General features: G+C 37.7%; 1 protein-coding gene across 2 annotated transcripts; it reads left to right on the top strand.

Moving 5' to 3' along the window:
* The first annotated feature begins 1,663 nt into the window (after positions 1 to 1,663).
* Positions 1,664 to 22,829, top strand: prpf40a (PRP40 pre-mRNA processing factor 40 homolog A). Of its 2 annotated transcripts, XM_059342983.1 has the most exons (27): positions 1,741 to 1,801; positions 4,809 to 4,889; positions 5,041 to 5,184; positions 7,232 to 7,315; positions 7,949 to 7,967; positions 8,071 to 8,090; positions 8,245 to 8,286; positions 8,431 to 8,541; positions 9,593 to 9,713; positions 10,026 to 10,050; positions 10,284 to 10,499; positions 10,741 to 10,846; positions 12,724 to 12,788; positions 12,880 to 13,044; positions 14,348 to 14,456; positions 15,903 to 16,053; positions 16,168 to 16,301; positions 17,555 to 17,669; positions 18,952 to 19,043; positions 19,199 to 19,315; positions 19,480 to 19,617; positions 19,790 to 19,885; positions 19,975 to 20,061; positions 21,113 to 21,203; positions 21,293 to 21,354; positions 21,464 to 21,619; positions 22,403 to 22,829. In XM_059342983.1, the coding sequence occupies exons 1-27, from the start codon at positions 1,799 to 1,801 to the stop codon at positions 22,490 to 22,492; spliced, it is 2,640 nt and encodes an 879-aa protein (XP_059198966.1). In that variant the 5' UTR covers positions 1,741 to 1,798; the 3' UTR covers positions 22,493 to 22,829. The 2 variants fall into 2 exon arrangements, with proteins under 2 accessions (XP_059198967.1, XP_059198966.1); XM_059342984.1 differs by lacking the exon at positions 4,809 to 4,889 and having other exon boundaries at positions 1,664 to 1,801.
* Positions 22,830 to 24,029: the final 1,200 nt, after the last annotated feature.

Genomic DNA, 24,029 nt, shown 5'->3' with positions numbered 1-24,029 from the left:
TACGTGATGTTAGCATGGTGATATACTGAAATTTAAAAAATATCAATTTTAGAAATGCTATCATGTATAAACAATGCACCACCAAGTGGATACAATCTCAGTAACACAAAAACAACTTTTACTGCAATCACAAAAGTGGGATCTGTTTTTGCATTTTTCACCGGGAGCGTGTCTATGTTCCCCTCTTTGTATGAAACTGGGGAACATAGGACCCCTTTTCCCCGCTTTCCCCAAAAAGGGTCCTATGTTCCCCGGTCTGTTACTTTTTCAACCATTACTGCCAAATCCCATGGCAAATAGGCCTATGTAGGCCTACGGGCTGTTTGACGCACATATGCAAATAGGCCTAGACGAGGAAAGATTAGGTCACGGGTGGCAAACCTGCAGGTCTCCAGCTAACCAAGCGATGTACTGCCTGACCTCATTGTGAAAGGCAACAAAAGATGGTTTTCTTCAAGCAAATTTACATTCATGAATATGAAATTTCACCATCAGTATGATGAGGTTTATAATAAATATTTGATTGACTTTTTCTTTATTTTTGTTAAAGTCAGAGAGCCCAAATAGTACATCACTCCAAAACAACTTAAAATCTTTATCAACATTACTTGCAATAAAGCTACAAATATCAATCCAGAGACCTTGGACAAAGGGGCAGTACCAAAATAAATGAGTAACAGTTTCAATATTGTCCCCCTGTTAAAATAATCGCCTAAATCATTTTTTCAAGTTTCGCAGGAAACACAAAAAACTTCACCAAAAGTGTAACATATGACATTTATTGATCATTTCACTCAAAAAGGATGTAACAAAGGATGGCTATTGGCATAGTAATAACACTGTGTGTACATTATCATCACACTGTTAAAATAATCATTTTTTGCCTTTTTTTTTTTTAGCCTAAATCATCTCCTCATGATGCCGGCCACCTATAGTAAAATCACCTCCATCCTCAGTTGATCAGATCAAGTGATTTTACCCCTTTAAGATAATGGCCTATGTCAAGTGTGGGACTTAAGCGGATTTATTATGCCTAAGTCAAAATAAAATGTGACTTAGGCAATTTTTTGAACATACCTTTGTGACTTAAGCAAGGTATGGTAACACTTTATTTTCAAGGTGTTTACATAAGAGTCACACAAGCCTGTCAGAAACATGACATGACAAGTATCATGAGCATTAATGTTACTTCAAAGTGTCATTAATGTCATGTTTATGACACGCTCATGTCACTCTTGTCCCGCTGAAGTCCCACACTTGACATAGGCCATTGTCTTAAAGGGGTAAAATCACATGATCTGATCAACTGAGGATGGAGGTGATTTTACTATAGGTGGTGGGCGTGATGAGGAGATGGTTTAGGCAAAAAAAATAATTTGGGCAAAAAATGATTATTTTAACAGTGTGACAATAATGTACAAACAGTGTTATTACTATGCCAATAGCCATCCTTTGTTAAATCCTTTTTGAGTGAAATGATCAATTAATGTCATATGTTACACTTTTGGTGAAGTTTTTTGTGTTTCCTGCGAAACTTGAAAAAATGAGTTAGGCAATTATTTTAACTGGGTGACGATATAGTGAGTTAGTTTACTCTGTCTTTATTGCGCATTCCTGCACATGAGTCCCGCACACTGACGCTCCCGAGTCTTTACCTTTGACCTCCGGATGGAGTTGGACCAATCGTGTGGCTCGTTGTTGAGAGGTGCTCGAGTGTCCCGGATGGAGTTGAACCAATCGTGTGGCTCGTTGTTGAGAGGTGCTCTAGTGTCTTGGAGGTTCAGACCCTCTCGTCAACATGGTGAGTGCTACCATTCAAAAGAATAGATAGTTTACAGTAAAGCAAAAGCCCGTAATTTGTATACGTGTATCTGTACTTAGTGAACGTTTGATTAATGACCGACTCTGTGTCTTTATAATGCTATAACGACCTGCTCGTTCCTTAATATCACCGGTTAGCATGTAGTGCTAGCACCGCGCTAACAGAGCGGCACACTTATCGTCATGGCCCCGACTATGTCCTGGAATTGATGGTCATTATAAAATAGAATTAGAAAGCCCTTAAATGCAGATAGTATTGGTTATATACAACGTGAGGAAGTACATCTAGCGATACTTATAAACTTAGACCCAAGGCCTGTAGAAGACGTGTTTAGCCAGCTAAGCAGTTAGCTAACTAGCTACACTCTAGCGCTAGCTCTACGTAAACCATTATTCTTCACCAGGGTTTAGACAGAGTCTGTAGTCATTCAGCCCGAGCAGTATTTCATACGGTAGAAGTTACCTAGCAACTTAAAATTACCGAGCTCCAAAAGAAAGATATTGGATAATTCAGGTGTTTGTTATTAATGATAATTAACGCCAGGTAGATTTTAAAAAAGTGAAACTAGAGTTAATTGCTATTAGAGCCTGTCAGACAGCTAACACTATAGGTGGCGGTTAGTAACCATAGTTACTCTGGTAACCTTAGTTACTCTGGTAACGTTTATGCATTCTCGCTAGTTTAAAGTTACAATATAACTCACAATAAAGTCCCAAAAAACTAAATTACTCTATGTAATATTTCTTTCTTTACAAATGAAGGAGTTATGTCAGCCAGACTAATATATATATAGGGTTATTGTAAGTTAAGGTTAGTTTTTATACTAAAATAAATAATAATAGTTTTTGGGGGGTACACAGAGGACATGTCCCCTACATTTTTTTCAAAAGGCCGTTTTTGAAAGTGGACATAAGAGACTTCTTTGGAAGTCAAAGTGTAAATTACTTAGATTACAGCCATCCTGCAACACCTTCACTGGCTCCCAATAAAGCAGCATCCACTTCAAGATCCTCCTCATCAATTACAAAGCTCTCAGTAATCTTGTAAAGTGTGTTTGAGTTTTAAAGTGCTGATAAATAAAATATATTATTGTTATTATTATAACTTCAAACCTCAACAGAGATTTTAAAGAAAGAAGCTTATATTTAATGCCAAAGAGATACACTTTTGATTATTTTTATTCATTATTTTCATGTGTGTTGAAAGGCAGCAACTGTTTAAAAAAACACCAACAATCAAAGATTTAGGGAAAATACAATAAAGGATCGGATTACAAATGTGATTTTATACATCCATACTCATGATAATTGTGAAACTACGTTTTTTTTCTCGATAACCGTATCATCAAAATTGATGATTGTTACACCGCAAATTGTCACACTGTTCATGTCATACATCAATATATTTTTGTCAGGTGACGGATAGTAGAGATGCAGAAGGAGATACAAGGGGAGAGGCTGAAGGAGGTAGAGCAGGAGAAGCTGGAGGATATGTAGGTCAAAAAAGGTCAAACCAAAAAAGGGAACAGTAAACTTAAAAGTAACGATAGAAAACTAGAAGAACTACTAGAAACAGTGAACTGAAAGAGTTTGAGTTTTATTAAAGATACTTGTGTTCCCCCACAATCACTGAGGCAGTTGTTGTATTTGATGCTAGTTAATTAATGATCTAGTGATCATAAGTTAAAAATCTAAGGGCATCCTAAGTGAGAAAACTAAGAAGTTACTAAGACATACGACAATTCTTAAGAAAAAAATGGTGAATAGCAGTTAAAAACATTCTTAGGAATTCTTAATTTTTTTTTCATTAGGATTTTTTTAAGTTTTATCTAAGAAACACTTTTGTGAATCCGGCCCCAGATTGGCAAGACATTCAGATTTATGCGAGGACAATGTCATGTACTTGATGATTTATAGATGATTTGAGCATGCAAGAGGAATTGTGGAGCTACAGTCAGTCTGAATACCCTGAATGAAAACTCTTCTTTGATATATTAAAGAGGTCAATGTTATTTTACTGCCTGCTTCTGAGTATAGCAGTGTAATTAACTAGTAATTTATTTCTCATGAAACGGGTCTCTGTGACCTGAGGACCACAATATAAAGTGTACTGTTAAGGTCGCTGTGTCTGCCTACTGTCTCAAATAATTTACAAGTTCTTTATTGATTGAAAGTACCCCTATGATTATGATCTTCTTGAACTGCCAAACAAGAGTCCATAAAGCACATCCTGATAATTGCTGGTTGTCTTAATGCTTGTGAGTGCTGCTGATATAGAGTTATTACATATTTTAACATACCATGAATGAGCTAGATGACGGTAAATGGATCAGTTGGATCACCAGACTTAAGAGCTCAACATACATGTATAGTTAGGACGGTATAAAATCACATGTTGTCCTAAATAGTCATATGATGGGTTGCCTATCGCTTTAATGGATTTTTAAAAAGACCCCAACATCCAGATGTAGGTGCATCCTGTTGCAGCTTGCTCGTCAAAAATTGTGTCAGCTGCCAAACAGCTGGAGGAAATTGAGGGAGCATACTCAGAAACAATTGCATGAATGATTGGAATTGCTTGCTCAAATCTGATTCTGCTCCGAAAAATCCATGCCTGTGTGCTTACAAATGTCGTGTTGCAGACTGAGTAACGCTTGGAAATTGTTTAGTGCTTTTTAAAATCTTTCAACATATTTCCATATAGGTACACGACACTAAAATGATTTTGGAGGCTAAGAGGTGTTTCTTATAGTTTGTCCACTCCCCTTTTAAAGAATATTGCAATTTATACTACCGTTTTAAACTAATAGTACTGAGATTTAGGTTGTGCATGTCATGAAAAAAATAATAATTTATTAGTATTTTAAAATACATCCGTAAAAACAGCAAAGGTGGCTTAATTGAATTCTGCACGTTGCTAATTACGTGTTACACCACAGGCTGTTGTGAGTTCACTAACTCTGTGTGGTATTTCTTATTCATGACAGTCTTCATCGGACGCTAATAATGGCCCGAGCCAAGCGCCACCTTATCCAGGTGTGCCGCCCTCAGGGATACCTCCCCCGTTTGTAAGTCAGTGACAGATATTCATGACAATTAGCTTTACACCTCTAATTTCCAGTCAGCATACAGGGTTGAACTAAGAGTAGTAAATATCAAAGGTTTTCATTAATGTTTAATTGAATGCGTCTTTTCCTCTCTCTCTATTAATTTGTCTAGATGGGACCACCAGGAATACCGCCTCATTTCCCTCCCATTGGAATGCCTCCTATGGGACAGCGACCACCTAGCATGACTCCTATGCCTCCTGGTATAATCCCCCCTGGTATAATGCCACCAATGGGGGCACCGCCAATGGGACAGGTGAGCCTTGTAGGAAGCCTGTTGAGTTATCTCTCTAGTTTGTTGGATTTGTTTATTCTAAGGACTTAGTTGCCTGTGTTTCTGCTGCTCTGAATCAAACAAGGACTTACTACGCAGATAAATAAAAAAGTTAGATGGCAGATGTTATTACTTTAAAATAGACAATTAATGTTGCTCCAGAGTGCACAGTCCCGAGTGGTTGATTTGTGACTGTATTAAAAGAAGAAACCGTTTGTATACAACTGCTTTGCCACTTGGTCGACTCATGTGTAGTTTTACAGCATTGTACTTGGTTTCCTGAGTCCTTGAAATCCTTGAAAGTTTATGAAGTTGAGGGGGGGAAACCAAGGCCTTTGAATTTTCTGAAAATAGACATAAATGAACATGGGTCATTGAAAGTGCTGCAACATTACAAGGAAATGGGTGTGACACATGAATGCTCAGACAGATAACATTTCAGGTTATTCAAACATATAACCATTTCCAATAAAATGAGCAAGTATATTTTTCAAATGCTGGAAAAGCTGCTAAAAATAGGCCATAGACTCATTTCAGATTGCCAGAAGATGAGTATGCCTTTCTGTTTTTCCATCTTTTTGGCATCACGTTCACTGTCAAAAATGCACCAGTAAACAGGGTTAGTATACAGAAGAAAGCAGCCTGAAGGCCAGGGAAAGTATAACAGCGGGTACTTATTTTTTTATATCTGTTATTTATTTGGTGTTTCTCTCAAACTTGGTGCAGATTAATTTGGAACAATATTTAAGCACCGCTGGGAGAGAAATGAATGATGTCAGCAAGTTGCATAAAGTTGGATGTAAAGCATGTCATAGCATTGTGCGGCAAAAAGGAGGAAAATTCGCCTGTCCATCCTGGTGTCATGTTTCCATTACTGCTGATCAGAGCTGGATCTGATAAATACTTGAGTGCTGCAGAGTAATTTGTCCGGGGAATAAATGCAGATTGTAACCTTTCCCACTACAGACAAAGGACAGATGTTAGTGGGTGTTAGTGGGTTTTTTGTCCAGTGGGAAAGAGGTTTTTCTTGGAAAATAATCAAAAGCAAATGCTGAACATCCATCAGAGTATACACAGTGACTTCCTGGTGTACCTTTGACCCACTGTAGCTGCTGCAGATGTGTACACTCCTGGATTTTCCTGTGCAGTGAGTGATGATTACTGACATTATGGTGCAATTATTTTCAATCAACTTACCTCCAGATAAAGTGGTAGCTTAATCTGACAAAATGGACATGTTGGCTTATCTGCAACCTGTCTGATCATGACAGGTGACTTGTGGTTTTTGCCCAGTTGCACTTACAAAAAAAAAAAAAAGTAAGCAATAAGGGTTGCATGCTCCATGCACTTGTTTTTTATTCAGAGGACATTTTGTCCCTCCTTTGGTGAGCACAATGTTTAATGATCACCTCATTGCTGCTCATTAGAAATTTTATTTTTAGCTTCCCTGTTCTTCAGCTTGTTCAGCATTGAAAAATGTCATCTGAAGGAAGATGTTTGTTTGCTGTTTTATGTAATGTTTGTTGCTGTGTTTGTAAGGTGACGTGAAAGGCGGCCATAAATAAAATGTATTACTATTATTTATTATGTATAGCTTGTGGCAGAGGAGATGCCATTGAACTGTTACATCTTTTTGAACCTCTACTACTGACTGACTGACTGAATACTGCTGAGGGAAACACACTCTTTAAATTTAGTTTATTTGTGAAACATTTAGCTAGCATATGTGATCGTGCCATGTATATAAATAAGTGTGATACTTGGGGGTGTTTGATCAAGATGCCAGGGACACAAGTCTAAAAAGGTGGTGAGGGACTGTAGTTTGGTGTGTTGCTGCTTCACAGATGCCAAGCTGTGGCATCACACCATTGGATAATCGCAGCAGACTCAGTTTCACTCTCACCTTTCCCCCCAGCTGCAAGCAGCCTTCCACACCAACACCCTTTCTCACACTGTGTCTTAATACTTCTTCCTGCACTGGGTGGCACAGAAATGCCAGATGAATATTTCATGATGCTTCTTTTATTAGATGCCAGGCATGATGCCACCTATGATGCCAGGGATGATGATGCCCCCTCGCATGCCAGCTGCGGCCGTACAACCAACGGGACCGGTAACTTTCCTCACTATTTTTTTTCCATCATTGCTCTGCTTCACACCCCTTAAAAATACACTGCAACCTGTGAAATTATAAGTGAATGATTTGCACTGCCAAGTAACACTGTTGGATACGATTTGATGTCATTCCATTAAAAAAAATCTATTTTTAACGACACGTTGAAATGAAAGCTGAGAAACATGATTAAATACAGTGGATGATTAAAATTAAAATGAACACCTGCGTGCAATACGTCCCTCATTGTCACTTTTTTTTGTTTTGGCTTTAATTTAGCTGTGAATCACTGTTGACGTAATGAAACACATGAGGTTTTCTTCTGCTAATTTTTCTTTAATAGTGAGGCAAGTTATGTAAATGAGCAATCTGATATATTTATTTTGGTGACATCCACACGTCTTCGAATATTGTAAGACATCCACTTTATCATCACAAGTATATTTTTGCATCTTGAGGGTGTGGAGTTGTGGAGTGTACTAATTAGGGAAAGCTTTGTCACTTACTGTGTATTGTGAGTGATGAGTCTGTATTCCCAGCTGAATTCATTATTCAGCGTTAGAGTAAACGTCCAGATTTGTGAGTGTTTCTCGGGGAAATAATCCACTAATACAAATGTTTTGTTCCCCACAGCCTGGTGTTGACTCCACAGGTGAGAACCTTAATTAGTCATTTTACTTACAAATCATATTCTTTCATATTTTGTGTTCATTAGAAGTACAGCGTCTGACTGATTTGCGTTTTTATCCTCACAGCTGCTGCACCTGGAACAGCTGTAAGTGTAACAGCATTTTTCTTTATTTGCAGTAATTGCACGTTTACAACTTTGACAATTTAGAGTTCTTATCATTAGCTCCAGACTTTTGTCTCCTGTCATCTCAGTAACTGCAGTCTGCCAACATTTCATTTGTTCCTTTTTAACCATGTAGAGCACCACAAATGGATCTCCACAGGAAGACCAGCCAAAGAAGGTTTGTGCACATTGAAAATGGAAAGATGTATGTTTTAGAACTGGCAATATTAATTTGGAGTTGTAAAAGCAATTTGAAATAGTCTAAGTTGTTTTTATTTCACCCTGAAACCGCTGATGTATTTGTTGTTTTTGTCCGCCTCAGAAGTCCCTGTGGACAGAACACAAATCACTGGATGGGAAGACTTATTTTTACAATACAGAGACCAAGCAGTCCACATGGGAAAAACCGGATGATCTCAAATCTCCTGCAGAGGTACAGACCTTTCCTACTTACATGATTAATGTCTAACCCTGGCAACCATTAGCTTATTTACTTTTATATTCACATACTTTTTTTACACGTCTGCAGTCCTTAAAAGGCTCTTCTTACATACAGTATATGACAAGTCGCACATACTAAGTACAGTCAGTGATACATGTGTTAGGGCTGTACCAAATGTTTGTTTTTTATGACATCATTACAATAAGAAAGAAAACAATTTATAAAAAAATCCTCAATTTCATAAAAGTGCTTCATTAGATTAAATGTTTGTTTTTTTCAATTCATAGACTTTCTTTAATTAACATAACTCCCCACTTTGCTGAAAAACTACCCTGTTAACACAGGTGCGTGGCTCCCTTGTGTGCGGCAAGTTGGGAGAATAAACATTTTTCTGACCACAGTGAAAATGTGTCTGAATGCCAACAAATATGGATGAAGCAGAGTATTTAATTAGACAGAAACATGTTGTGAATTTTAAAAATGATTACATCTATCTTTCTTTCAATACATTTTACATTTCTGCAACTCTGCAGAAATACCAGGTTGGAACATAATCAATAGAAATGCAAAAATAAAAGCTGTGCAGCATTCAAATGTTGATTTAGAATTTGATTATCAACACCATGAATAAAGCTACAAACTATTTGGTGCAGCTCTAATATACAAATAAAGTAGATATAGGAGTTCTTATTTATATTTATATATATATATATATATATATATATATATATATATATATATATATATATATATTAACCAGGTAAAAAGTCTCGTTGAGATTTAAAAAATCTCTTTTCCAAGAGAGACCTGGCCAAGAAAGCAGCATAAAAAGTGACAAGTTACAACATTTAAACACAGTTAACATAAACAATTAAATACAATTGAATATAAATACAGCCATCACAACATCAGTGAAAGAGCCTCAAATAGAGACTCATATGGAGCAGTCACACCAACCAAGGGACATTTTGAATATGAATCCTAACATCTCAAGAGTTATCACAACTGAAATATTCTCCCTTCTGTTTTGCTCCTTCTTTAGCAAATGTTGTCTAAGTGCCCTTGGAAGGAGTACAAGTCAGACACAGGAAAGCCTTATTACTACAACTCTCAGACGAAGGAGTCCAGATGGACCAAACCCAAAGAGCTGGAGGATCTGGAAGGTAAAGAGCTGCTGTCTGCTAACGTTAAACCTGTTGTGAGGAGTGCACTGATCTCCCATACTGTGCTGTGCTGTGCTCCATGGTTGAGCCTTTAACAGCATGATGAATTGGAGGCCGCTGGCTTGTTTGACGGAAAACGCCCTGCATTAGAGGTGGTCTGGTACATCATTGATGTACAAGAGCAGGCAGCACAAATACAGGAACATTTTGTGGCTCCTGCGGTACATTTATCTCTGTGCTGTTCTCTCATCTGCAGCATGCTTTGAAATGAAAACAAGTGCCCTAACAGCTATCTCCTTTTGTCTATTCCAGCTATGATCAAAGCAGAGGAGAATGGGTAAGAGCTTCCTGTTTACCTTCGTTTACTCCTCACTGCGGCACTATGTATTATTAACAACAAATACAGCAGTTGTTAAACATGATTTCTCCCTCCGTGATCAAAAGCCTTTTTTTTTTAGTTCATTTTAACATTTTTAATTTCCATGTAGTGACCCTTTATGTTCCAGTCAGCTACATTGTCCTGGCGTCCGACGGTGTGTAACGCTTTGACCCTTCATGGTGTGATTTCAGAACGGTTGAGGCAATGGCTCCTGGCATCGCAGCAGCTCCTGCAGTGCAAGCAGATAATACAGCCACTATGTCAAGCGTAATGGAAGCAGAAACTGCAACAGCGGTCTCAGAGGAACACCTGTCTCAGGCGGCCGTGCATCACGCAGCTGAGGTCAAGACTGCAGATGCACCTGTGGCGTCCTCAGAGAGCTCAGCCGCCACGGAGGCCACAGCCAGGTAAACAGTTCTGTCTGATGGAGAGACGGGTGCTGTCTCCAGCACCCAGACACACACACACCATATACATCAAGACATAATGACACTGGCTTTATGTACACGGCACTCTTGCAACTTAATGTATTCATGGATGGGGAGGCCTATTTTTGTGTCTCATAAATGTATTTAATGCTCCATGTTTTAAATGCTTCATGCAAACACAATGCTAAGTAAATGCATTAACGTCTTGCTTTGCTCGCAGTGTCGAAGTGGTAAAAGAAGAACGGCCAGAACTTCAGAAGAAAACTTACAAATGGAACACGAAGGAAGAGGCCAAGCAGGCTTTCAAAGAGCTGCTGAAGGAGAAGGTGAGTCATGCTGTCAAATAGCGTTAACATGCAGGTGAACTGGGGGCTTCACGCTGTAGGAGCGGCCATGTTGTCGCTGTCAGCCTGTAGTGCATGTTCACATTACCTGACATTTAGTAGGTCAAATGTAAAAACCATCAGCACGCCTACCTGGACATACATTAGGATCCATTAATATGCTTTTGCTGTAGCTGTGAGCAGCACCATAAATACTTTACACTTTAACTTGTAAGTTCCACGGCAGCTACAAAGATTGTAGGTTTGAGTCGGGCTGGGTGTAGTTTCATTGTGATCCTGTTCAAAAATGTAAAAAAATTGACCAAATGTTTTTAAAAAGTGCTGTCTGTTTAAAGTTGATAAAATATTGTTTGCTAATAAAGAGCACGCTACAGCCCTGTTAATACAATGAGTAGGAAAAGAACAGAATATTCAAAGTTGGCTCCTCCTCCCTGGCCTCAGCGGCACCAGAAGCGCTCGCCCTCTGACCATGGTGCTCGCCAGCCACTGAAAGCCAATCCCAGACTCTCATTTTGGAATGAGCTTTGTCTGCTTGGCGTTTATTTGCGTTTTTTCTGCACTATGTTCGCCATTTTCATAGCTTCGTCTTGGATGCATGCCCAGCTATTGGCTGGGGGATAAACACCCAATGGCCAAAAGCTGACGCCCATAAACGTCCAGAACACAACAAAATTAAATGAAAAGAGAAAATACATGCAGAGGGCAGGCTCTCCACAGATACAGACCCCGCCACACACTACCAATGGAGTCATTAGTGATGATTGAGAGGGATTATTATGGTAAATCCTTAGATACTTGAATTGACGTGTTTTTAAGGTTTGAAAAGTGCTTGGAGCCTGAATATATATTGCCTGAAGCTGCTTGAAATATGTAGAATGCAGTAAAAAAAAACATAATTTGGGCTGTTTATAGCGCAATACATTTGTTTAACGTGATGAAGTGAAATTAGCAGTAAACTCTATATAAAGATGTCATTTACCACAACTGTAAGGTGCCGGAAAAGCTTGAAAATTCACCTAGAAAATCTTTGAAAGGTGCTTAAATTTGACTTTGTAGAGGTGTAAGAACCCTGCCTTAGCCTGATGATCGAGATGTACACTATTACACATAGAAGTCTGTTTTTAAGGCTAATTTCATCCCACCATTCTCTTCTAATGCCTGAGGTGTTACCAGCGCATCTTTTTGCACTGCGATCATCTGGATCTAATCCTTGTCCCTCCTCATGAGCCCCTGGGAGGTCTTAGCTCAGTTGTTAAGCTTCACCTCCTGTTGCTGTGGATGTGTTGTGTCGCAAGGCGGCCTAGCACCACCTACCTTGAATGCTGCTATATTTAGGCTGTTTTTAATTTTGTGCACAAAGCTCTCCTCTGAGATTACTTGCCATTTCCAGCAAGATCTTAATGGCGCTGTCTTTATGATTAGCTCTATTGGATCAAAGGCACGGGGCTGGCTGGGATTAAGACAGTGAGAGAAAGTGGCATGCCTCAGTGAGTTAGAATAACTGTGACAATTTACAAGACAGAGGCACGCGGTGGAATCAGTCCATAATGGATGAAGGAGTCACTCCCCGAGAGAGGCAAGTGGCAGAAAGGGCGCTTACATAAGTCCTCAGTAGCACTTCTTTGAATTATTGCCTCTCCACACCTCTTAACCAAGCATCTATTAGTAATTAGGGAAATGTGTTATCTTCTAGGAGACAAAGCAACAGAGCTCATTGTTCCTCTGCCTGGCTCACGTGCATTTTCCCCACAAAGGAAAATAAAACTATTCATTTTCCCTGATCTGTTGTTTTGAAATTTCACTTGTCAGTTTTAGAGTACAGGCCATCCTGACTTTAAATGTTATTTTCTGTGTTTCAGGGTGTGTCCTCAAACTCCTCCTGGGAACAGGCTATGAAAATGATTATCAATGATCCTCGCTACAGGTACAATATTTTCTTGGATCAGTTGATCCAACAATTAATAATAAAGAATGCACATCTGACCTCGAATTCTCACTTTCTTTTGTCAACAAAGCGCACTTCCCAAACTGAGCGAGAAGAAGCAGGCGTTCAATGCCTACAAAGTCCAAACGGAGAAGGAAGAAAAAGAGGAGGCCAGAATTAAATATAAGGAGTCCAAAGAGACGTTTCAAAGGTTCTTGGAGAACCACGACAAGATGACATCCACCACCAGATACAAGTAAGTGAAGCAGTCACCTCGCAAAGTTGTTTTTCCGTATTGATTTGTGGTTCCCTGAATTGTCAATATGATTATGCAGATGGGATCAGTAAAAGGTCACCTACAGCTTGTGCACGCCATCATGCAGTTACAGCACTGTACAGCTTCCTCTGGAACTGCTGTGACCCGTTAGCTTTTGTAACACTGTTAATCTGTGTCTCACTTTAAAAAAAGTTGCCCTGCTGTCCTTAGATGACTAAAATGTATGTCAAAAAAGTTACGTAAAGTTATTTTATATATATATTATCTTCCACTATCACTAAATTAGATCTTTTAATCAAGTTAATTCCTAATCATCACTATCAAACATTCATTAATTTCCAGAAGTTTAACTCTTTTTTTATGCCACTTTGTTTACATAATGCCACTGTAGTTTCATATAGTGGCATTATGTTTTATTTTTTGTATATAAATTGTAATCTTTGCTATTTTTTTTTTGTCATGTCAATGACTAGCAACATCATTGGCTTTGATGCATTTTTGTTTTTGAGTGAGTGAACAAAAAAACCCCAAAGAGAATTAATTTACACTTTTACTAAACCTTTTTTTTTTTAACCAGCATCAGTCCTGTTCTACCAAATATTCCTTCATTTCTATGCTAGGAGGACATTTTATTTGTATTTTTTCATTGTCTGGGACCACTCATAACTACGCAGTAAGGGGTTATGCATTAGAAATGATGCCAACAACATTTAAAAAGGTTTCAGTTTTGGTCCTGGGTCTTGCTGGAGATCCAGTTCACCAGAACTCTTTGGTTTGGCATTTGTATGAAAGTCACCGTGGCGGACAGAGGGGACGGACTGATTGACTGGTGACCTTGACAACGAGCCAGGTCCAGAGTTCTTCTGGCTCTGGGGTTGTTGTGGTGACTGGGGCTGTAATCTGACGGCACACAGCAGGCAGCTGGACTGAAAAGAGAGGCTGTGTGTGTGTGTGTGTGTGGGTGTGGGTGTGGATGTGTGGGTGTGTGTGTGTCCTCACAGTTAATACATTATTTTACTTCAAGGAAATTACATATTTTCAGTATACGTCATGAAACACAGCTGCACTTCTTAAGGAGTTTACTTCTACTCTGTTTTCATGGAGATGTGGCTATCCAGCTGTGACTCTGATGGCTAGCACTAAGCATTAAAAACCAATGTGTGAGAGGTAAATTTGGCCTGTGAAATGCTGCCCTCATGTGGGTTATTTTATGAAAATATCCTAAATGAGAATGTGTGTGTGTGTGTGTGTGTGTGTGTGTGTGTGTGTACTTGCAATCTAGGAAAGCAGAACAGATGTTCAATGAGCAAGAGGTGTGGAGCTGTGTACCAGAGAGAGACAGGCTGGAGATCTATGAAGATGTTTTGTTCTACCTCGCTAAGAAGGAGAAGGTAAGGCTTTCTTCTAGGGCTGGGCGAAATGGACCAAAAGTCATATCCCGATATATTTAGGCTGAATATCGATATATGATATATATCCCGATATTTTTATCACAAAGTCAGAGCAAATGTTCAGTCAAAGTCAAAGCCAAATATGACATGTTACAAGTAGTTTTATTGAAACCGTTTATTTAAGTGAACATAAATACTTTATAACAACAGGAGAACCTTTTTTTCAAAAAAATCAAAGCTCCATAAAGTGCACATTTAAATAAAAAATATCTTAAATAAAACCAGTCTATGAAATAAAATAGGCCAATCTTTTTCTGAATTAAATATATTTATATGAGAAAAGAATAACGGACTGGACGGATTACAAAATAACTAAATATGACAAACCCTAGTTTTGTCCCCTAAGGGCATCATTTATATATAAAGACAGAATAAAAAATGGAATAAAAAATATTGAAAATTAATATATGCAATATGGTCTAATTCCATATCACATTTAAAGATATATCTTTTATATCGATATATCGCCCAGCCATACTTTGTTTCCACAGCCGAGCCAAAACTCAACTTAGAGTCTTAGTCTGTCGAGAGATTTTTAGGGCTCTACCCAATATCTTTCTTCTTTTTCTTATTTTTTACATTCAAAACATCTGATGATGTTTTCAAATAAAGCTTTGACACCCCCTTAAGAAAAGGGAACAAAATCCTTAATTTGAATAAAGTGAGTGATTGCTTTAGATGAGCTAATGTTTTTAATTATATCAGCTTTCTTTTTTTTGAAAAATATTTTTATTAGATTTTCTTCTTTTTAACACAAAACACACAGAACTGCCCGGATACGACAGAAATGGAAAAAAAACAGTAGCATGTGGGTACAGTAAATAGAAAATAATTATGGAAAAATAAAATGTAAATTAATCTCCTGCAGCAAGACAAGCAGTATAAATCAGCTTCCTTTAATGAATATAACTCCTCAACTCGTTTTTTGACCGAAGTGAAAATGTTTTCAAAAGGCTACACACCAAAACAAAATTGGATTGAAGCAGAGAGAGATAAACATGTTGTTAATTTTGAAACCAATTAAGTTTCAAATCTGTTTGGATCTTACAAAGCACAAGGAGTTATTGGAATTGTTTTGATCATTAGTCGTAATATTGGAGACAAACCTACGCAGTCACCACTGGAATCTAATTTTCAAAAATATTATAATGCTGATAATATTAGTGTAGCCTGATAATTAAAAGGGAAAAAAAATTTTGAGTATTGGATTGTTGATTTTGAATTTGAATGTCAACGTTTGAAGCTTTCTAAGCTACAGCCCTAAAGATTTTCAGTCTGCATGATTATCATAATGATGTAGAGTCGTTCAAGCTCCTGTATCATAAATTATAGTATGTTAAGACACAATTAACATCCTGGTTTCCTTCTTAACACAATCATTTCCAGGAGCAAGCAAAGCAGCTACGAAAGAGGAACTGGGAAGCTCTGAAGAATATTTTGGACAACATGGCCAACGTGACGTACCGCACCACCTGGTCCGAGGCCCAGCAGTACCTGCTGGACAACCCCACTTTTGCAGAGGATGAAGAGCTTCAGAGTATGAGTCTTTATTTGATCTCCTTTAGTTTGAAACAACCCTAGATTCACCACGTTCTGTGTGTGTGAACTGTTCTCAGTTCTCCCTGTTGATGCTGTTGTTACATTCTGACAGATATGGACAAAGAAGATGCCCTCATTTGTTTTGAGGAGCACATCCGGGCGCTGGAGAAGGAGGAGGAAGAGGAGAAACAGAAGACTCTTCTCAGGGAGAGGAGACGACAGCGCAAGAACAGAGAGGCCTTCCAGGTGAGAGGGACAAAACAGGCATCTCCAAAAATGGGGAGAAATGTTACCAGGGTATCTGCAGGGTCTGAAAAAGTCTTAAAGCGTTTATAATCCAATAACTTGAATTTAAGGCCTTAAAATGTCTTGAATATGATTTTTGAAAATTTAAAAATGTATTCACGTTACTTTAATTTAAAACAAATGCATAAACTTCAGTCTCTCTTTTAAATGTTTCGCTTTTTGAGGACGCTATAACATAACTACAAAACTGAACTAAGAACTTGTGCAGCCTGGTCACAATTTGAGCTGTGAATTAATTCATATACAGGTACATCTCAAAAAATTAGAATATCATGAAAAAGTTAAACATTTTTTGTCAATTTGTCATTTTAGAAAGTGAAGCTCATACATTACATAGATTAATTATGCATAGAGTGAAATGTCAAGCCTGTTTTTCTTGTAATTTTGATGATTCTGGCTTAGAGATAATGAAAACACAAAACTCAGTGTCTCAGAAAATTAGAATATTGTAAAAAAAGTCTGCCATATTAATGCAGTAATTCATGCAAAAGAAGCCCAACCAAGTATTGATGTATAGAAATGAAGATACTTTTCAAAAGCCTGACATTTGTGTTTAAAATATATTTTTTTATTGATCTTATGTAATATTCAAAATTTCTTAGACACTTAATTTTGTGTTTTCATTATCTGTAAGCCATAATCATCAAAATTACAAGAAATACAGGCTTGAAATATTTCACTCTGTGTGTCATGAATCTACATAATATATACAAGTTTCACTTTCTGAAATAAAAAATATTGAACTTTTTCACAATATTCAAATTTTTTTAGATGTACCTGTACTTTGCAAGTAATTTCGAGCCTCCGATTTTCCTTCATGTCTTTTGTACTTTTTGCCAGTATAAATGTGAAATGGGTCCTAAATTGTATTCAATATGGTCTTAAAAAGTCTTAAATTTAACTTGTTAATACCTGCAGAGAGACCCTGGTTACTTAATGTCCTAAATGTTTCAGATTGCAAAAGTAAAGTATATAGTTTATAGTATTTGTTTATTTTATGTTACTGGTGTAAAAGGTTGAAAATGGATGTGAAAGTGCTTGAAAAGTGCTTGAATTTGATCTGGGAAAAGGTATAAAAACGAACGAAAAATACGAACTCTGAATAAAAATCCAAATCCAAGTCACAGAAGGGACAAATTCTATTTGGATATCAGTTTCTGTCCTGAAATCATATTTTGTTGTTTTTCTCTCAGAAATTCCTGGACGAGCTCCACGACCACGGCCAGCTTCACTCCATGTCTGCCTGGATGGAGATGTACCCGACCCTGAGCTCAGACATCCGCTTTGCCAACATGCTTGGCCAGCCGGGTAGGACAGCCGGCCGCAGCACGCGCGGCTTCACACGTCCACAGCAGCTGAACGCTCCGACACACGTGGACGCGCAAACAACAAAACATGAACACAGAAATAAAACATACACAGCTCAGGATGTGAATACTGTATGAAGCACAGCAGGGCGCTGATGCAGAAGCTTCTTATACATTCAACAAAACATTCAGCACACAGATTCCTGTGTTAATATTTTCACGATTTTGATTGTTTTTGCAACTTAGCAGCATAAAACATAGTCAGTGGTCGAGAGTAACTAAGTACATTTATTCATGTACTCTACTTATGTATAATTTCGAATTACTTGAGTATTTCCATCTGATGTAACTCTATATTTCTACTCAAATATTGTACTTTTTACACCACTACATTTAGCTGACAGCTTTAGTTTTTTTTTTTAGGTCAAAAATGTAACATAAAAAACATGAGACATTTAAAAAAAAATTAAACCTCATAACAGAATATTAAGTAGTTTAAATGAGCCCTACTTCGAGAAAATTCAAACACTGCTTACATAAATGCATCAATAATAATAATAATAATCCATTAATATATTTGGAATATTGTCACCCTGTTAAAATCATCACCGAACTCATTTTTTCAAGTTTTGCAGGAAACACAAAAAACTTCATCAAAAGTGTAACATATGACATTTATTGATCATTTCACTAAAAAGGATGTAACAAAGGGTGGCTATTGGCATAGTAATAACACTGTGTGTAAATGATGTAACTTAAGAGAAATAAATGACTTAGGCAATTTTTTGAACATGCCTTTGTGACTTAAGCAAGATATGGTAACACTTTATTTTGAAGGTGTCTACATAAGAGTCACACAAGCCTGTCAGAAACATGACATGACAAGTATCATGAGCATTAATGTTACTTCAAAGTGTCATTAATGTTCATGACACATCCCATGTCATGTTTATGACATTCTTACGTAGACACCTTCAAAATAAAGTGTTACCATATCTTGCTTAAGTCACAAAGGCATGTTCAAAAAATTGCCTAAGCCACATTTTATTTTGACTTAGGCATAATAAATCCGCTTAAGTCACACACTTGACATAGGCCATTATCTTAAAGGTGTAAAATCACATGATCTGATCAACTGAGGATGTAGGTGATTTTACCATAGGTGGCATGAACAGATGATTTAGGCAAAAAAAAAAGACAAAAAGTGTGACGATATATAAAACAGATTTCTTCCACCACTGTGTAAAGTGTACATCTTTTGACTTCTCTTGTCTGTTCTGCAGGCTCCACTCCTCTAGATCTGTTCAAATTCTACGTGGAAGACTTGAAGGCCCGCTACCATGATGAAAAGAGGATCATCAAAGATATTCTTAAGGTAAGATGGTTGTGCCTCTGGTGAAAATCTCATTTATATGTGGCACAGTGTCACAGGAACAAACTGTTCTTTTCACATCTGCTCATATCAATGTTTCTTTTTACAAGGTTTGTTGTGATATTTTATTGTTCTGTTTTCTTCCTTTGCTCTGTCAGGACAAAGGCTTTCTGGTGGAAGTCAACACAAGCTTTGAGGACTTTGGATCAGTCATCAGCTCAGACAAGAGAGCCACCACACTGGATGCAGGCAACATAAAGCTGGCGTTCAACAGTGTAAGAGTCCTACATCCACCTTTTTCTAGCTGGCTAAAAGACATTTTTCTGCTGGCCCGGTCCACAGCAGTCCACTGCTTAGCTTCTGTATCAGCACTCTGCCTGCTTCATTGTTCATTGTTTATATTTAATAGGTTAACCCATTTTGCAACCTTTCTGTGTAGTTACTGGAGAAAGCAGAAGCCAGAGAGAGAGAGCGAGAGAAGGAGGAGGCCAGGAAGATGAAAAGAAAAGAAGCGGCCTTTAAAAACATGCTGAAGCAGGCCACACCACCACTGGAGCCAGAGACCACATGGGAAGGGGTACGTCATTTATGCAAAAAAAACATCTTTTCAAATATCATTTGCATCATTCTTCCAGCTATTTAGATCTAATTATTCTTTAAATAACTTGTAAAAACGATGCCCACTAGCTTGTCTTTTGTGTTTTGACTGTATTTCGGACCACTTCATTGTACCTTTGTGATCATTTCAGATCAGAGAGAGATTCTTAAAAGAGTCGGCCTTTGAAGACGTGACCCTGGAGTCTGAGAGGAAAAGGATATTCAAAGACTTCATGCATGTCTTAGAGGTAATTCTGCCTGGACAGCGGAAGTGGGCTGAATTTATCAATATTGATGACCAAGGTGACGTTTAACATGACGTCTATTTTTCCAACAGCATGAATGCCAACATCACCACTCCAAGACAAAGAAGCACTCGAAGAAGTCCAAGAAGCACCACAGGAAACGATCCCGCTCTCGATCGGTTCGTAGCACTTAGATAAGACAATGAGCTGTAAATAATCTACAACAATAACATCAGTTACTCCATATCATGTCATTCTGCCCCCTTTTATAGAGAATTGTGGGTGGGAGACAGTGGATTTTTAGGGGGAGATAGCAGGTCAATGGTAGCTAGAAGTTGTACCTGGTTGAAAGATGGGAACCTGAAGAGTAATTTGAGTGTCTAGGGCAGGGATGGGCAACTTGAGGCCCGGGGGCCGCATACGGCCCGCACCCTCACTTGAAGTGGCCCTCGGTACAACTACATGCATTTGAAATCTTAAAAGTGCAGTGTAAAAATGCACAAAATTACTTCTTGCAATTAATGTTGGTCTGCTGTTCTTGCACTAAAAAAAGAAATCACAGTAAGTGGTTATTTTTATTTGCTTTGTATTCCTATTTATACTGTTATACATGCATTTGAGCATGAAATATGTTAAGTTGCTGCACTGTTAACATATTTTAAATTGCAGTTTTATCATATCTGGTGAAGTGCACGGTCCTATATGTGGCCCTGTGGTAGTGTCTGTGAAAAATTGTGGCCCCCTCCAGCATTTAAGTCGCCCATCCCTGGTCTAGGGTGAATAACATTACCACACTAATAAAAAATCTGTTAATTGAATCCACAAGAGTCTCCGCTTTCCAGTCACACCCAGTTTATGCAATTCCACAACTGTTTAGGGGCCCTAGTGTGCAGAAATATTCTAATACAGCAAGCAAAAATTACATATTTGTGCTGAATAAGAAACTATTTGTTCACTAACTATTTGATTTTTGGCCAAACGTGCATGGGATTAGCATACATGTCTGTAAAGAGCAGACTCATGGGAACCCATAGAACCATATTTCATTTAGATATTCTAAGGTTCAAGGTAGAGGGACACCTTTAGAAATGGCCATGTCAGTTTTTAAAGTTATAGCTTAAAACTGAGCCCATCACCGCGTCTAAAAGAAAGAAGGTGTCAAAAAGTCAGAGGGCCGTCAGATCACAAAGAGGTTAAACTCTGAATTCCTCTTCTTAAATGTTGTGGCAGGGCTCCGAGTCTGAGGACGAGGAATACCACAAGAAGAAGAAGAGGTCACAGTCCAAGTCTCCTTCTGAACGCTCGTCTAGTGGAGAATCTGGTGAGTGGCTTTTAGAAGATCTATTAATCATTGTATGGAAGAACTGCAGCACTGTTAACATTACACCAATATTTTCTGCCTGAAACCAGAGAGAAGCTATAAAAAATCCAAGAAGCACAAGAAGAAGGGCAAGAAGAGACGCCACAAGTCTGTAAGTACACAGGAAGCCCCTGAAATTAATTTCTCCAGTATGTATTTATAATCTGAATGTCCCTGTTGTGTTTGTTTTGTGCACTGATGGTGAGTTTTTTAACAACCAGGCATCGCCAGACTCTGAAGGTGAGAAGAAAGGAAGAGACCGCGATGGAAAGCGTGAAAAGGACTTAGAGAAAGATAAAGAGAACGACAAGTCTCGGGGGAAATCTCGCTCAGACTCCAAACAGAAGTCTCCGAAAAGAAAAGCTGCAAAAGAGGAGGTGAGTCTTCTTCATTTCTCTGTAAATAAATATATATATACAGGTGCATCTCAATACATTAGAATATGATGGAAAAGTCCATTTCCAGTAGATGAAGTCAAATAGCCCCAACCAAGTATTAAGTCATATAGATGGACACTTTTCAGAGGTCAACATTTGCATATTAAACATACTTTTTAAAATTGGTCTTTTGTCCATTTTATTTATTTTTATTCTTATTGTATTTTATCGTTTTATTGTCTTATCTTTTTTTATTGTGTTATCTATTTATTATGTTTATCTTTTTGTGCAGCACTTTGGAAACCTTGTGTTTGCTATAAACGTGACATATAAATAAAGTGGATTGAACTGGATTTTGTAATATACATTTTTTTCTGAGACACTGAATTTTAGGTCTTCATTAAATGTAAGCCATAATCATTATAATAAGAAGAAATTAAATAAATTAAGACATGAAAGGTTTCATTCTGTGTGTAATGGATCTATATAATGTGTTATTACCACTTTTTGAATTGAATTACTGACATAAATAAATTTATTGAGATGCACCTGTATTTTTAGCATTTTTTTTTTTTTAAATGGCTGTCGACATTGACGACTGTGTTTTTTTTACATAAGAAATACAGCAACAGCAGACAGCAATGCACTACCCGTGTGTAGTCTGAGAGATGAAATAAGAGGAGGTTGTCCTTTGAAAAACTCAATGATTCACCTTTTATCTTTACACTAGTCACGTTTCATTCCTCGTTTATACATTACTGAGTGTCTGTGTGTTGTGTTCAGGGTGGCTGGGACACGTCAGGCAGCGAGCTGAGTGAAGGGGAGCTGGAGAAAAGACGAAGAACTTTACTGGAACAGCTGGACGCACCTTGATGATCACACCTCTGCTGCCCGTTTATTGTATTTGTACACTTCTACAAACATGCATTCCCCTCCGAGCTCTTCTGACTACCGGGCGCCACCAAACCCTGACGGACTGTGTGAGATAACATCCGCTCGCCGGTATTTACGGGAATGTACGACACTGAGCTTAAACACTTATTTCGGTGACTAATTTGATATCAGGAAACTGATCAGCTGATCAACCTTTAAATGTCAGGTTGTCTCTTTTTGTTGCTTTTGTTAGTAATTTTTTTAGTTGACTGTAGCTGTACATGTTTTCCATTGCCAATAACTTTTATATTCAATTAAAAGTATGTCTTTAATGTCACACTGACTGACTTCCCACCTTGAAAAGCAGCATAAGAAGAAATCGTACAGCATATCGTTCATCACTCTGGATACGTTCAGATATCATGAAACAATATTTTTGATTTAAACTTTACTGCAGCTGTATTTTCAAGGATTGATCCAAAAAAAGGTTTTAATTGGAGCATCTGTTAAAATTGATATACTGTAGTGAATGTAATAAAATACTGTTTCAATTGATTACTTCTCTAATTGCTTTAGGAGATCAATAAGGGCAAAAGTTCTTTTACGTGTATAGGGCTGCAACTAACGATTATTTTCATTTACATTTAGTCATTTAGCAGACGCTTTTATCCAAAGCGACTTACAGGAAGAATAAAAGCAAACAAACAAGGTATAGTGCAATAAGAGCTATTAGTGCATCAATAAGTGCTAGTGACAATTCTTTGTTGAGTAGAATTATCGTGTGGTGCTAGGAGAGAAGATGCTCTCTGAAGAGCTGGATCTTCAGGAGGTTTTTAAAGGTAGAGTGGGATGCCCCTGCTCTGGTTGGAACTGGTAGTGTGTTCCACCAGCGGGGAACAAGAAATGCAAAGAGTCTGGATTGCCTTGGACCAATTATCGATTAATCGATTAGTTGTTTGGTCAATAAAATGTTGAAAAATATCAATCAGTGTTTCCCAAACCACAAGATGACGAAGAAACCAGAAATATTCACATTGAAGAAGCTTAAATCAGAGAATTTGGACGTATTGTCTTTAAAAACGGTTAAAACCACCATATTCGCTTATCAAAACAGTTGACGATTAATTTAATAATCGATTATTGTTCGATTAATCGAATAATTGTTGCCACTCTCGTCACAACAAAACATCACACTTTTACTACTACTTATGGTCATATAGACATTATTTTTAAATAAAATAACTAGGGCTGCAACTAAGGATTATTTCCATCTGTCGATTATTTAAACGATTAATCGATTAGTTGTTTGGTCAATAAAATGTTGAAAAATATCAGTGTTTCCCAAACCACAAGATGACGTCCTCAAATCTCTTGTTTTGTCCACAAACCAAAGAGATATTCAGTTTATTGTCATAAAGGAACAAAGAAACCAGAAATATTCACATTAAAGAAGCTTAAATCAGAGAATTTGGACTGATTGTCTTAAAAAACTGCTCAAACCAATTATTCAATTATCAAAATAGTTGACGATTAATTT

The sequence above is a fragment of the Centropristis striata genome, chromosome 10 (genome assembly GCF_030273125.1).
Source record: "Centropristis striata isolate RG_2023a ecotype Rhode Island chromosome 10, C.striata_1.0, whole genome shotgun sequence".
Taxonomy (NCBI): Eukaryota; Metazoa; Chordata; class Actinopteri; order Perciformes; family Serranidae; genus Centropristis; species Centropristis striata.
This window is presented reverse-complemented; position numbering and strand designations above follow the sequence as displayed.